The sequence below is a fragment of the Xyrauchen texanus genome, chromosome 28, assembly GCF_025860055.1.
Source record: "Xyrauchen texanus isolate HMW12.3.18 chromosome 28, RBS_HiC_50CHRs, whole genome shotgun sequence".
NCBI lineage: Eukaryota > Metazoa > Chordata > Actinopteri > Cypriniformes > Catostomidae > Xyrauchen > Xyrauchen texanus.
Window position 1 is genome coordinate 40,175,653 of NC_068303.1, and position 12,199 is coordinate 40,187,851.

Consider the following 12,199-nt stretch of genomic DNA (forward strand, 5'->3'; position numbering starts at 1 on the left):
AGAGTTTCTGGAGGTTATTACACATGCAGTGAAGATGCACCTTCTCCCCGGACCTCCATTCAGAGATTTCATAGTCCTGGGATCAACCATACTCGGCCAGGATTACAAATCAGTCATCCTCGCAGTTCCAAATGTGTGTTGTGCTGATGAGCACAGATATACTGTACTATGGCCCCATCAATGGAGGAGACACTGGCTACTCATCTTTCTCCTTCGTCAGCGGCTGCATGGAAATTGAGGCCTACTGTCCCCTCAAAGCTTGCAGGATGACTTCAACTTTGTTGAACTAGGCCTACTTGGCTTCAGGCAAAGCAATTTTGGCGTTGCACATACAAGCAGTCTTGCAAGCCTGTCAGGCACATTTTATGAGTGATTTGTATGAGGGAGCTGGTCTGGATGCTGAGGCCGTCATAGGACTATTCAGTACTTCTGATTTGGCACTGAGGACTACCAAACACATCGCTTGTGCAGTTAGTCAGAACATGGTCGGGCTTGTGGTGGCGGAACAACATTTGTGGCTTAATCTTTAGGATTTCATGACAAGGATAAGGCCTTTTTAATTAATGCCCCTGTTTCACAGTCTGGCGTGTTTGGAGACGCAGTCGGTCCAGTTGGTTATTGAGAAGTTCCGCGCTGTGAAACAGCAACCTGCCGCATTCCAGCAGAGGCTTCATCATCGTGAAAGAGAAATGCCCACTGCAACTCAGGTGCTCTCAAATTCATCATCTTCGCAATGTTCCACCAGAGCGCCACGTAACATGCCGGATGCGAGTTTCCCTCAATGGAAATGGATAGCTTGCAGACTATTAATTTCCAGTCCTTCTCTCCTCCCCCATTTGAGTCGGAGGAGCATGAAAGGTTGCATTTGCTTTGCCCAGTATGGGTTTTGCAGGTTTATGTTGACCGTACTAGCCAGTAGAGTTAGTCAGAGCAGTTGTTTGTATGCTTTGGTGGCCGCAAAAGAGGTGTTTCGGTGTGTCCAAGCAAAGACTGTCTCATTGGCTTGTTGATGCAATTTTGAGTGTTTATGAGGTGTGCGGTTAGCCTTTGCCTCTGGGTATTTGGGACCATTCTACGAGGAACATGGCATCCTCTTGGGCTAGAGATGTGTCCTTGGAGGACTTTTGTATGGCGGCATGCTTTTTTGTAAGGCGGCATGCTCTCTGCATACTTTTGCCACACAGGCTTAGACAGATGGCAGCTACTGTTCGTATGTTGTGAAAGTATATCATTCCAATTTTGTTATTAGGCAACGTAGGAGTTTCTTCGAAAGGGAATGTCTTGGTTACATAAGTAACTTTGGTTCCCTGAGAGGGAATGAGACGTTGCATAGCTGGTCATGCTTACTAGTTACTGCATAGACTTGTGTCTTTTTGCAGAATATCGGAGGTTATGGCACCGAAGCGAGTGCCTATAAGGAGCCCATGACATAGTTCCTTATGTGTGTTGCTTAAGCACCATCAGCCAATGAATTGGCATGATGGTATGGTGGCTTCAGACCATGTGACCGCTGACGTGTTCCAAATTGCATCATCACACAATGTCTCGCAAGTTTGCATACATAACCAAGAGAATTTACTATAGTTATATTATAGTAACCATTACATAGTAACCATGGTTAATTTTGTGAACTATGGTTCATAAAGGAACATCATGTTCATTCCTCTGTTGTAAATAAACACTGCTTCCGAATTCTCGCGTGAACTTGCGAACGTGCTTACGTCACGCTTCGTGTCAGCTGCTGGTAGGGAGAGCTTTTTAAACATTTTAATTATCGATTTATTTAAAACGATTTTTAGCTTGACTGCAGTTTAACAAATTTAAGTTATGAGTAGCTTGTTCCTTGATAAGTAGCTTCATCAACACTGGTTTGTAATGACTTGAGTGTGAATAAATAATGACAACTTCATTTTTTGCTATTGTTTGCTTTAACGACTAGTTGTTCAGTTCAGTTCCTTATACACTACAAAGATTTAGTGAGAATTTGCTTTTCTCTGTAAATAATTGAACTCATTGTAAACAGAAACAGATTAAACACTCTGAAGAGGAGTGACAATTTTAATTAGATGCTGTGTGAACGTGGACATGGATGTGCATATGTGATTCAGCCAGGGGAAATGAGAGGTTGCACAGCTATTCAAATACATAAAATAGAAAAATTATTTATTTTCCCTGACTGCTGAGGTGTTTATACCTGCAAATGTGACCTACTGTTTATTAATCTTACTGTATGTGTGATGGGCTCTTGTGGGTTAATACAGCTTTATCAGTGTTTAGCAGTGCGTGCAGCCTAGTTTGGATTAACCATCTCTCTCTCTATCTCTCTCTCTCTCTCTCTCTTTTTAGGAAAATGTAGAGGGAGAGAACTGTGACCACTGTAAACAGGGATTTTATAATCTCCGTGGAGACCATCTCCATGGATGCGAGAAGTGCTACTGTTCCGGGCTGGCTAGCCTGTGCACAGAATCCCACTGGGACTACAGCAATGTAAGACATAAGCCCAGCTCTGTGCACGTGCATGTGTGTGTCTTGTTTCTCATTAGTTACACTATCTTAAATCTGTGGATGACTAGTGGGATTCAGCCTTATTAAGCATTAATGCCACTTTTTACACAAACACACACACACACACAAAGGTGACGGAAGTTATGAAAGGTGAAAGGTTAATGGTGTACGGGGCAAAAAACAAGAATATTTTGCATCAATTTGGGTGTGTTTTTGCATTTGTGTGCATAAGCACTGTGGTTGTGTATGTTGTGTTTGTGAGACTACCAGCATCTGTCTCTACAATTAACTTGACCTTGAGTTGTCCTTTCACAGCACTGCTAACTTTAATTACGGTCTAGTGGTGTGTGCATGTCAGCATGCTGGCTACGCGTGTGTGAAAGAGTGCTTGTGTTTTTTCAACCATGTGTGTTTTTATATGTGAAAGCCATATTTAATGTACAGGCAAATCGTAATGACTGTTCTAATCGAAAACTGTTCTAATTTAGTGGCTAAAGACTTTAATGAAGCTGGCTTTGATTTCACACCTGATTTCAAATGATCTTACACATCTTAGAAACATGCCACTAAACAGTTCCTTTAAAGGTGATGTGTGTTTTTTTTTCCAATATTGAAATTCTTTCTTTCATACCAGTTTACTGTAATATGCAGAGTCAACTATAAGTAAGCCTTGTGTAGGTTGAAGGGAAATATTTAAAGTGTTAGAGCAAGTAGAAATTCCAATTGTGGGTTTCCACTTTTTACAGTGTGAATGTGAACCTGCCATCCGAGGAATACAGCTGCTCATATGTGCAATACTCACTTTGCCATGGTAGGTCACTTTGACTAACTGTAGGTAATTCAAGGCAGCACTGTATTGATATTCCTCAAAAATTCAAGATAGGATTTGTTCTAATTACCTACCCTTAATACCCCTTCTACTGGTGCAGTCTGTCCGTTGTGGGCTGCCGTCCACAATTTTCACACTCAAATTTAAAAGCTCACCATTCACACATACTGTGGACTAATTGCAAAAAATTTTTTTATTTTTCAGAGAACCCATCAAATAAAATATATAAAATGAATTCATGAATAATATTGTATATATTTATAATTGTAACGCACACAAGTTGAGACAGTCACAATGTAAGTCAAAAACTGCGTTTATTTGCAGGCAGGCAAAAGTACATACAAGGGGCAAATCCAATGAAGAGTAGTCGTGGGAAGCGTAGGGTCAAGAGCCGGGGAATCAAAGAGATGAACAAGGGGGCAGATCTAGTGAGGGAGGTGAACGATAGCGGGGGTCGAAGTGGGGAAAACAGTTAACAACTATGGACAAGACAAGACGGGATTAGCGGGAGCGAAAGACAGGGAAACGAGAGGAATAGGGAGTTGGCAAGCTACGAGGGTAATCAAGAGTGGGGAAGTCAAAACTAGACGCGACTAGCGAGGGTCAAAACACGGGAATCTAAATACAATAACCAACGGGATTCAAACGGAGGGATAGTGTATTTATAGGGGCGAGTGCAGGTGTAGACAATGACAGGTGACGAGACGAGTGCAGGTGTAACTAATGTGTGGGGACAAGAAGCGCGTGAGTGCAGGTGTAAACAATGTGTGAAGATAGGAAGCGCGTGAGTGTAAGTGGTCATAATGTTCAGGCTGATTGAGGCGAGTGCGCCAGAGGGAGGAGATATTTTACGAACAAGAGAGCCCGGGGAAGCATAGTGGGCGTGAGGGCTCGAGCGAGCAATGCGAGCGTCTGGACTCGAAGGGGGCGGAACGAGCGAGTAAGCACAAGGGAGTGCGCGTGTGTGAGAAGGGAGATAGTGTGCGTGTGTGAGGAAGCGGAGATGGGGCAGAGGAACGGGGTTCGTGACAGTACTCCCCCCTCTGAATAGGACGGCTCCTGACGGCCGCGCTCGGCTGCGAGGAGCGCAAGGGGACAGAACGAGCGTGTGAGCTCGAGGGGACAGAACGAGCGTGTGAGCTCGAGGGGAACAGAACGAGCGTGTGAGCTCGCGGGGAACAGAACGAGAGTGTGATCTCGCGGGGAACAGAACGAGCGTGTGAGCTCGCGGGGGGCAGAAGGCACAAAAGGGAAATGAAACAGTCCATGGGGGTCAATGGGCAGTTCAAGACAAGGTCAGGGGGAACATAGTGGACAGGCGGGTGGTCGGGAGATCTGGGGGGCAGCCTTAGGGCAGAGACTGGGTCAGGAGGTCTGGAAGGAGACTGGAGGACAGGGACTGGGTCCGGGGGTCTGGAAGGTGACCACCGGACAGGAATAGGGTCCGGAGGCCAGGGAAGAGGCCACAGGACAGGTAGAGGAACGGTAACAAGGGGAGCAGGCAAGACCCAGTGAGGAAAGGTTTCAGGGGGCGGAGCCGTGAAAGGCGGAGTCGTGGAGGACTTGGGAGACTGAGCCTTGGAAGGCGGAGCCGTGAGAGACTCGGCAGGCGGGGAATTGAGAGACCGAAGAGGCGGCGCCGAGGGAGGCTCAGGAGATGGGGCCGAGGAAGGCTCAGGAGACGGAGCCGAGGGAGGTGGAGTCGCAGGAGGCCCCAGGGGCGAGGCCCTGGTGGGCTCTGGAGGTGGAGCCGAAGGAGGTGACGCCGTGGGTGGTGGCGCCGTAGAAGGCTCCAGGAGTGAAGCCCTGGTAGGCTCTGGAGGTGGAGCCAAGGGAGGCTTTAGAGGCGAATCTCTAGAAGGCTCTGGAGTCTTAGGGAGCAGAGCTGTAGGAGGCTCGGGTGGTGGAGCCGTGGAAGGCTCAAGAGGCGGAGCCTTAGGAAGCTCTGGAGTCTTTGGGAGCAGAGCCATGAGAGGCTCGGGAGGTGGAGCCGTAGGAGGCTCGAGAGGCGGAGCCGTAGGAGGCTCGAGAGGCGAATCTCTAGAAGGCTCTGGAGTCTTAGGGAGCAGAGCTGTAGGAGGCTCGGGTGGTGGAGCCGTGGAAGGCTCAAGAGGCGGAGCCTTAGGAAGCTCTGGAGTCTTTGGGAGCAGAGCCATGAGAGGCTCGGGAGGTGGAGCCGTAGGAGGCTCTGGAGGGGGAGCCGTAGGAGGCTCGGGAGGCAGAGCCATAGGAGCCTCTAGTGGCCGAGCCCTGGGAGGCTCGGGAGGTGGAGCCGTAGGAGGCTCTGGAGGGGGAGCCGTAGGAGGCTCGGGAGGCAGAGCCATAGGAGCCTCTAGTGGCCGAGCCCTGGGAGGCTCGGGAGGTGGAGCCGTAGGAGGCTCTGGAGGGGGAGCCCTGGGGGGCTCGAGAGGCTTGAGGGGGGGAGCCTTGAAAGACTCGAGAGACGAAGCCCTGAGAGGCTTGAGAGGAGGAGGAGCCCTGAAAGACTCGAGAGGGGGAGCCCTGAGAGGCTTGAGAGGGGAGGAGCCCTGAGAGACTCGGAGGGGCGGAGCCCTGAGAGGCGGAGGAGCCCTGAGAGACTTCGAGAGGGGACGCCCTGAGAGGCGGGAGGAGCCCTGAGAGACTCGAGAGAGGCAGAGCCGTGAGAGGCTTGAGGGGTGGAGCCATGAAAGACTCTAGGGATGGAGCCCTGAAAGACTCGAGGAGGCGAAGCCGTGAGAGGCTTGAGGGGTGGAGCCATGAAAGACTCGAGGGATGGAGCCCTGAAAGACTGCGAGAGGCTGAAGCCATGAGAGGCTTGAGGGGTGGAGCCATGAAAGACTCGAGGGATGGAGCCTTGAGAGACTCGAGAGGCTGAAGCCAGTGAGAGGCTTGTGAGGGTGGAGCCCTGAGGGACTTGAGGGGTAGAGCTCTGGGAGGCTCGTGAGGAGGAGCCCTAGGAGGCTCGTGAGGGGCCCTTGGAGACTCGTGAGGCGGAGCCCGGGAGGGCTCAGAGGGGCGAGCAGAACCCGGCAGAGCCGTGGGAGACTCTGAGGGTGGAGTAGAGGTCTGCAGAGCCGTGGGAGACTCTGAGGGCGGAGCAGAGGTCTGCAGAGCCGTGGGAGACTCTGAGGGCGGAGCAGAGGTCTGCAGAGCCGTGGGAGACTCTGAGGGCGGAGCAGAGGTCTGCAGAGCCGTGGGAGACTCTGAGGGCGGAGCAGAGGTCTGCAGAGCCGTGGGAGACTCTGAGGGCAGAGCAGAGGTCTTGAGCACCAGACGAGACTGGGGAGAAGGGGCCCTCTTCCTTCTCTTACGTCTTCGGCCAACAGGGGACGTGGCCATGAGGACGGTCGAGGCTACAGGCCCTGGCTCGCTGACCGTGGCAGACATGGGCGCTGGCTCGTTGGCCGTGGCGGGCATGGGCGCTGGCTCGTTGGCCGTGGCGGGCATGGGCGCTGGCTCGTTGGCCGTGGCGGGCATGGGCGCTGGCTCGTTGGCCGTGGCGGGCATGGGCGTTGACTCGCTGGCCGTGCCAGGCTTCGAGGCTGGGGCCGTGACAGGCCTCGTGACTGGGGCCGTGTCAGGCTTAGGGACTGGGGCCGTGTCAGGCTTAGGGACTGGGGCCGTGTCAGGCTTAGGGACTGGGGCCGTGTCAGGCTTAGGGACTGGGGCCGTGTCAGGCTTCGAGACGGGGGCCGTGTCAGGCTTCGAGACGGGGCCGTGTCAGGCCGAGACGGGGTCTTGGTGTGGAGCTGGTTCAGTGTCTGCCTCCCCACAGTGAACGAGGAACCAGAGTACAGTAGGGCGAGGTCAATAAACTGAGCCAGGTTAAGGGGACAGCGACCACCAGGCATTAATGATGAGGTTGGCTCATTCAGACCACATTGAAAAATGGTCTTCAGAGCCACCTCATTAAATTTCACCTGGTACGCCAGGACACAAAAATCCATAATATAAGCCTCCACGGTTTGGCTCCCCGACGCAAACCCACGAGTTGGGCCGCTGGGTCCATAATGTCGCTGCCTTGCATAGAAACCCCTTGGTCTGCGTTGGAAGAGCCATAAAACCTCTCCGGGGGTGGAGAGTTCACGGCGCTCAGACATGCATAAACGGGCTCAGGGGCAGACACAGGTGAAACCGGGTAAAAAAAATCAGAAATAGCGCATACCTGCTGCCCCTGGGCCGTGAGCGCGTGGTCATCTCTCCACACTGTAGCTCCGCGCGCCGAATGTGACGTGCACTTCCGCTCTAGTGAGCTGCGCGACTCCTTAGCGCGGGGCATTGTGACTGTCAGCGGTGAGGTTGGTTATTTTGTAACGCACACAAGTTGAGACAGTCACAATGTAAGTCAAAAACTGCGTTTATTTGCAGGCAGGCAAAAGTACATACAAGGGGCAAATCCAATGAAGAGTAGTCATGGGAAGCGTAGGGTCAAGAGCCGGGGAATCAAAGAGATGAACAAGGGGGCAGATCTAGTGAGGGAGGTGAACGATAGCGGGGGTCGAAGTGGGGAAAACAGTTAACAACTATGGACAAGACAAGACGGGATTAGCGGGAGCGAAAGACAGGGAAACGAGAGGAATAGGGAGTTGGCAAGCTACGAGGGTAATCAAGAGTGGGGAAGTCACAACTAGACGCGACTAGCGAGGGTCAAAACACGGGAATCTAAATACAATAACCAACGGGATTCAAACGGAGGGATAGTGTATTTATAGGGGCGAGTGCAGGTGTAGACAATGACAGGTGACGAGACGAGTGCAGGTGTAAACAATGTGTGAAGATAGGAAGCGCGTGAGTGTAAGTGGTCATAATGTTCAGGCTGATTGAGGCGAGTGCGCCAGAGGGAGGAGATATTTTACGAACAAGAGAGCCCGGGGAAGCATAGTGGGCGTGAGGGCTCGAGCGAGCAATGCGAGCGTCCGGACTCGAAGGGGGCGGAACGAGCAAGCACAAGGGAGTGCGCGTGTGTGAGAAGGGAGATAGTGTGCGTGTGTGAGGAAGCGGAGATGGGGCAGAGGAACGGGGTTCGTGACAATAATCTCATGATAAACACTAAGTTTTTTTTTTTTAAATCTACTTTTTTGTTGTTGTTGTCCTAACTTTGTAAACATGTGCTATAACCCAAGATATAACATTAGGTTATTCAGCCAAGCAAGCTATGAAGATATGAAGTTTGTAACTATTTGCGGCTGACAAAAGCAGTTATCAGAGCATCAAAGAGACAGAAATCTGATTTTATATTGTGATTCTTTTGAAAATGTTTCAAACTGTGGTATAAGGGTATCAAAATTAAAATTTCCTGAGAATGAGAGCTTTCATTTGATATATGACATGTCCATTTAGGTGCTTTGTGAAGGACTTTTTATTTTTATATAAATATTTATACCTAGTTACCTCTAGGGGGCGCTAATTTTCAACGCAAATGTTTTAAGGCCTTATTTTGTTATTTTTTATAACATAAATGCATACGTGATGGTTATCTCTGAAACGTTCAGATTCTAAGCTTACAAATTATACCTCATATGCCTGATTTATGTATATGGAGACTTTAACGTTTTAAGCGGAAACTTGTTTTGTGATATAGCACTCCCCATAGAGTTGGAAGTAAAAAGTGAGCATCCAATTGGTCCCAAACTACTTAAATTACAGACTTTATTTAAACATTATTTTAGATCATTTTAGCCTTAAGTCCCGTTCACAATGCTAGCACCTTTGTCACATTGCTAGTTCCTGCATTGCATGCCAGTAGTGGGAGTTCCTACAGCTGACTCTCTACTGCTGTAACATCTGGCCATAGCTTTTGAAAATCTGATCACAAATCAGATGTATTATTGGTAAAACTAAGATATCATTCTATTTTGGAAAGAGATTGGGAGAAGCATTTCTCAATTTTCTTGTGTACCGTAATTTCCGGACTATTGAGCGCACCTGAATATAAGCCGCACCCACTGATTTTTAAATAAAATATTATTTTAAACATAAATAAGCCGCACCTGTCTATAAGCCGCAGGTGCCTACCGGTACATTGAAACAAATTAACTTTACTCAGGCTTTAACGAAACATGGCTTGTAACAAAAATAAATAGGCTTTAACGAAACACGGTGTGGCAGCGGGGGCGTGGTCAAGCGCCCGTCCGGGAGAGAAAAGCGGTAAGGGCGCTTACACCTGAGCTAAATTATGTCTAACACCGGTGTCTAATTTCAGTAAGCATGGGGAGAGCGGCATAAAAAGGCAGCAGCCACAGAGCTGAGAGTGTGACACACGTCAGTCTAGTGTTGGCGCATAGAAGAATTGAGAAACTTTATAAAATTGATTGTAAAAATTGCTGTGGCCATTAAAAGCCTTATCTGGAATGTCAAGTGCCCTGCTGAAAACTGTCACACTGGTGCCCATGTGACAGTTTTCCCAAGAAGGACACGTGAAGCAGGGCACTTGAAATTAGACACCGGTGTTAGACATAATTTAGCGCAGGTGTAAGCGCCCTTACAGCTTTTCTCTCCCGGACGGGCGCTTGACCACGCCCCCGCTGCCACACACGGCTTGTAATAAAACATTTGCCGTAAACAGTAGCCTACCAAGAAAGTCACTGGTCACTAACTTCCTCGCCCTGTGCACTGAAACCACTGAAGTCATCTCCTTCGGTGTCGGAGTTGAATAGCCTCGGATTTAGTTGTCTTTTTGCGCTGAGTCAATTCCTCACGCTGCTGTTTCCAACGTCTTATCAAAGACTCATTAAGACCAAGCTCCCATGCAGCAGCTCTATTTCCTTTTTCAACAGCCAGATCAATCGCCTTCAACTTGAAAGCAGCATCATATGCGTTTCTCCATGTCTTTGCCATGATGAGGGTGACAAAATTAGGCTACTACCGTAATAAGAATGATTATGATTTAATCTAAACAGTAAACAAAAAAGTTGTTTTGACCTTAACCCGTTCGGCAAATTCATTACGAAAGCTCCACGCCGCCAAAGAACTGAGCACGTCACAGAATGTTTTTTAAAATGTTTTTTTTTTATAAAATTTGAAAGCGGGAAAAATCCATATATTAGCCGCGTCATTGTATAAGCCGCGAGGTTCAAAGCGTGGGAAAAAAGTTGCGGCTTATAGTCCGGAAATTACAGTAGCTTGATTGTAAATATGGGATACAATGCATCTAGACTTAAAATGTTCACATGAGCTCACTAGCTGAAGTTGTCATGAACACCTTTCAAAAACAAAATTATAGCTTGCTCTGACAGAACATGATAAAGTGATGGTAATATGATGAAGTATTTTAAAACTTCAGCTATAACCTCATTTAAAACATTAAAACTTATGTTTCATCTTCTAAGCATCTGTAACAGAATTTTGAATTTGACATAAATATGCTTCCTCATCTAAAACACGTGTGATTCAAGCCTGGTCGAGCTTTTGCTGCGTGTTCGCGAGCCATCACAAAAACAGTCACGTGAGCTGCAGTGCTTTCTCCTGGCAATGCAGTGTGTCTTGCACATGCAGGTCTCGGCAGCCCAACTTATTTATTGACCTGTTTCACAGCCGCCATATTTGTGACCATCAGCAGTATGAAACAATGGTGGCGAATGGAAAAACACCTGAAAACGATATTAGCCATGCGCTGAGTGTTATGATGAAGCATTTCATGTACACAGAACCAAAGCCTAAAACCTACGGTACAGTAAACTTTCCTAACATTGTTACACTATTCTGCCATGCCAGCACTGATACTTTCTGAGGGAAATGCAAATATTAGGTATTTTTGTTACTGTGATATAAAATATGATATCTACACCCTTGTGCACTGCCTCACATACACATTCCCAGAGTAATGTTACAAATACCTCACAAATACACTTACACACGCAAACACACACACAGAAACACACACACACATACACACACATACACACGTAAACACACACATTAAACATTGTGTTTCCATGTTTTATGGGGACTTTCCATAGACATAATGGTTTTTATACTGTACAAACTTTATATTCTATTCCCTAAACCTAACCCAACCCCTAAACCTAACCCAACCCCTAAACCTAACCCTCACTGAAAACTTTCTGCATTTTTACATTTTCAAAAAACATCATTTAGTATGATTTATAAGCTGTTTTCCTCATGGGGACCGACAAAATGTCCCCACAAGGTCAAATATTTCGGGTTTTACTATCCTTATGGGTACATTTGGTCCCCACAAAGTGATAAATACACGCTCACACATACACACACACACACACACACACATACATACATACACATACATACATACACACACATACACACACATACATACACACACAAACACACACACACATACACACAAACACATACACACACACACACATACACACGTCAGAAATATTAATTTAAGTCTAGGAAGACTTATCAACATGTAAACAGGAAATAAATCAGAAGAGATCCTCTCTCTCTCTCTATCGCTCTCTCTCTGTGTGTGTGTAACAGGATGTTTAAATATTTGTCTGACCTAGAAAATGTCTTCTTGAGGGATCTTGAGGTGTTTATGGAGTCATTCTTTGTATAAAAGTAGTTCACAAATAACATAGACATGAACTTAATATCAAAATGTATGTATTAGGGAATGTGTTTATTTTAGGTAGTGTCTGGTCAGCATGTCTTTAAAGCTTTATTGCTGTTTAATTCTCCTAGAGCATGACAAACAAATGTTTTAACTGTACAAATATTTGTGAAACAGTCTCTCTTTTACTGAGTTCATGAAGATTGCATGAATGATAATTACACAAAAATGAGAAAAATATAGTTTAAAATAGTTTTAGTTGAAGTAACGCATGTTATACTGCGGCACATTGCTGTCAATGCTTGACAATTCAATTTCAGTCAATTTCTTAAATAATATTATTT

The 12,199-nt window shown here is 47.3% G+C and overlaps 1 protein-coding gene across 4 annotated transcripts in view; it reads left to right on the plus strand.

Annotated features, from left to right (window-relative positions):
* Positions 1-12,199, plus strand: part of lama2 (laminin, alpha 2) — a 385,152-nt gene that overhangs the window by 144,634 nt on the left and 228,319 nt on the right. For all 4 annotated transcript variants that reach the window (XM_052095596.1, XM_052095599.1, XM_052095597.1 and 1 more), the window contains exon 11: positions 2,347-2,487. In XM_052095596.1, coding sequence (XP_051951556.1) covers positions 2,347-2,487 — 141 coding nt within the window. The remainder of the gene's footprint in view (positions 1-2,346; positions 2,488-12,199) is intronic.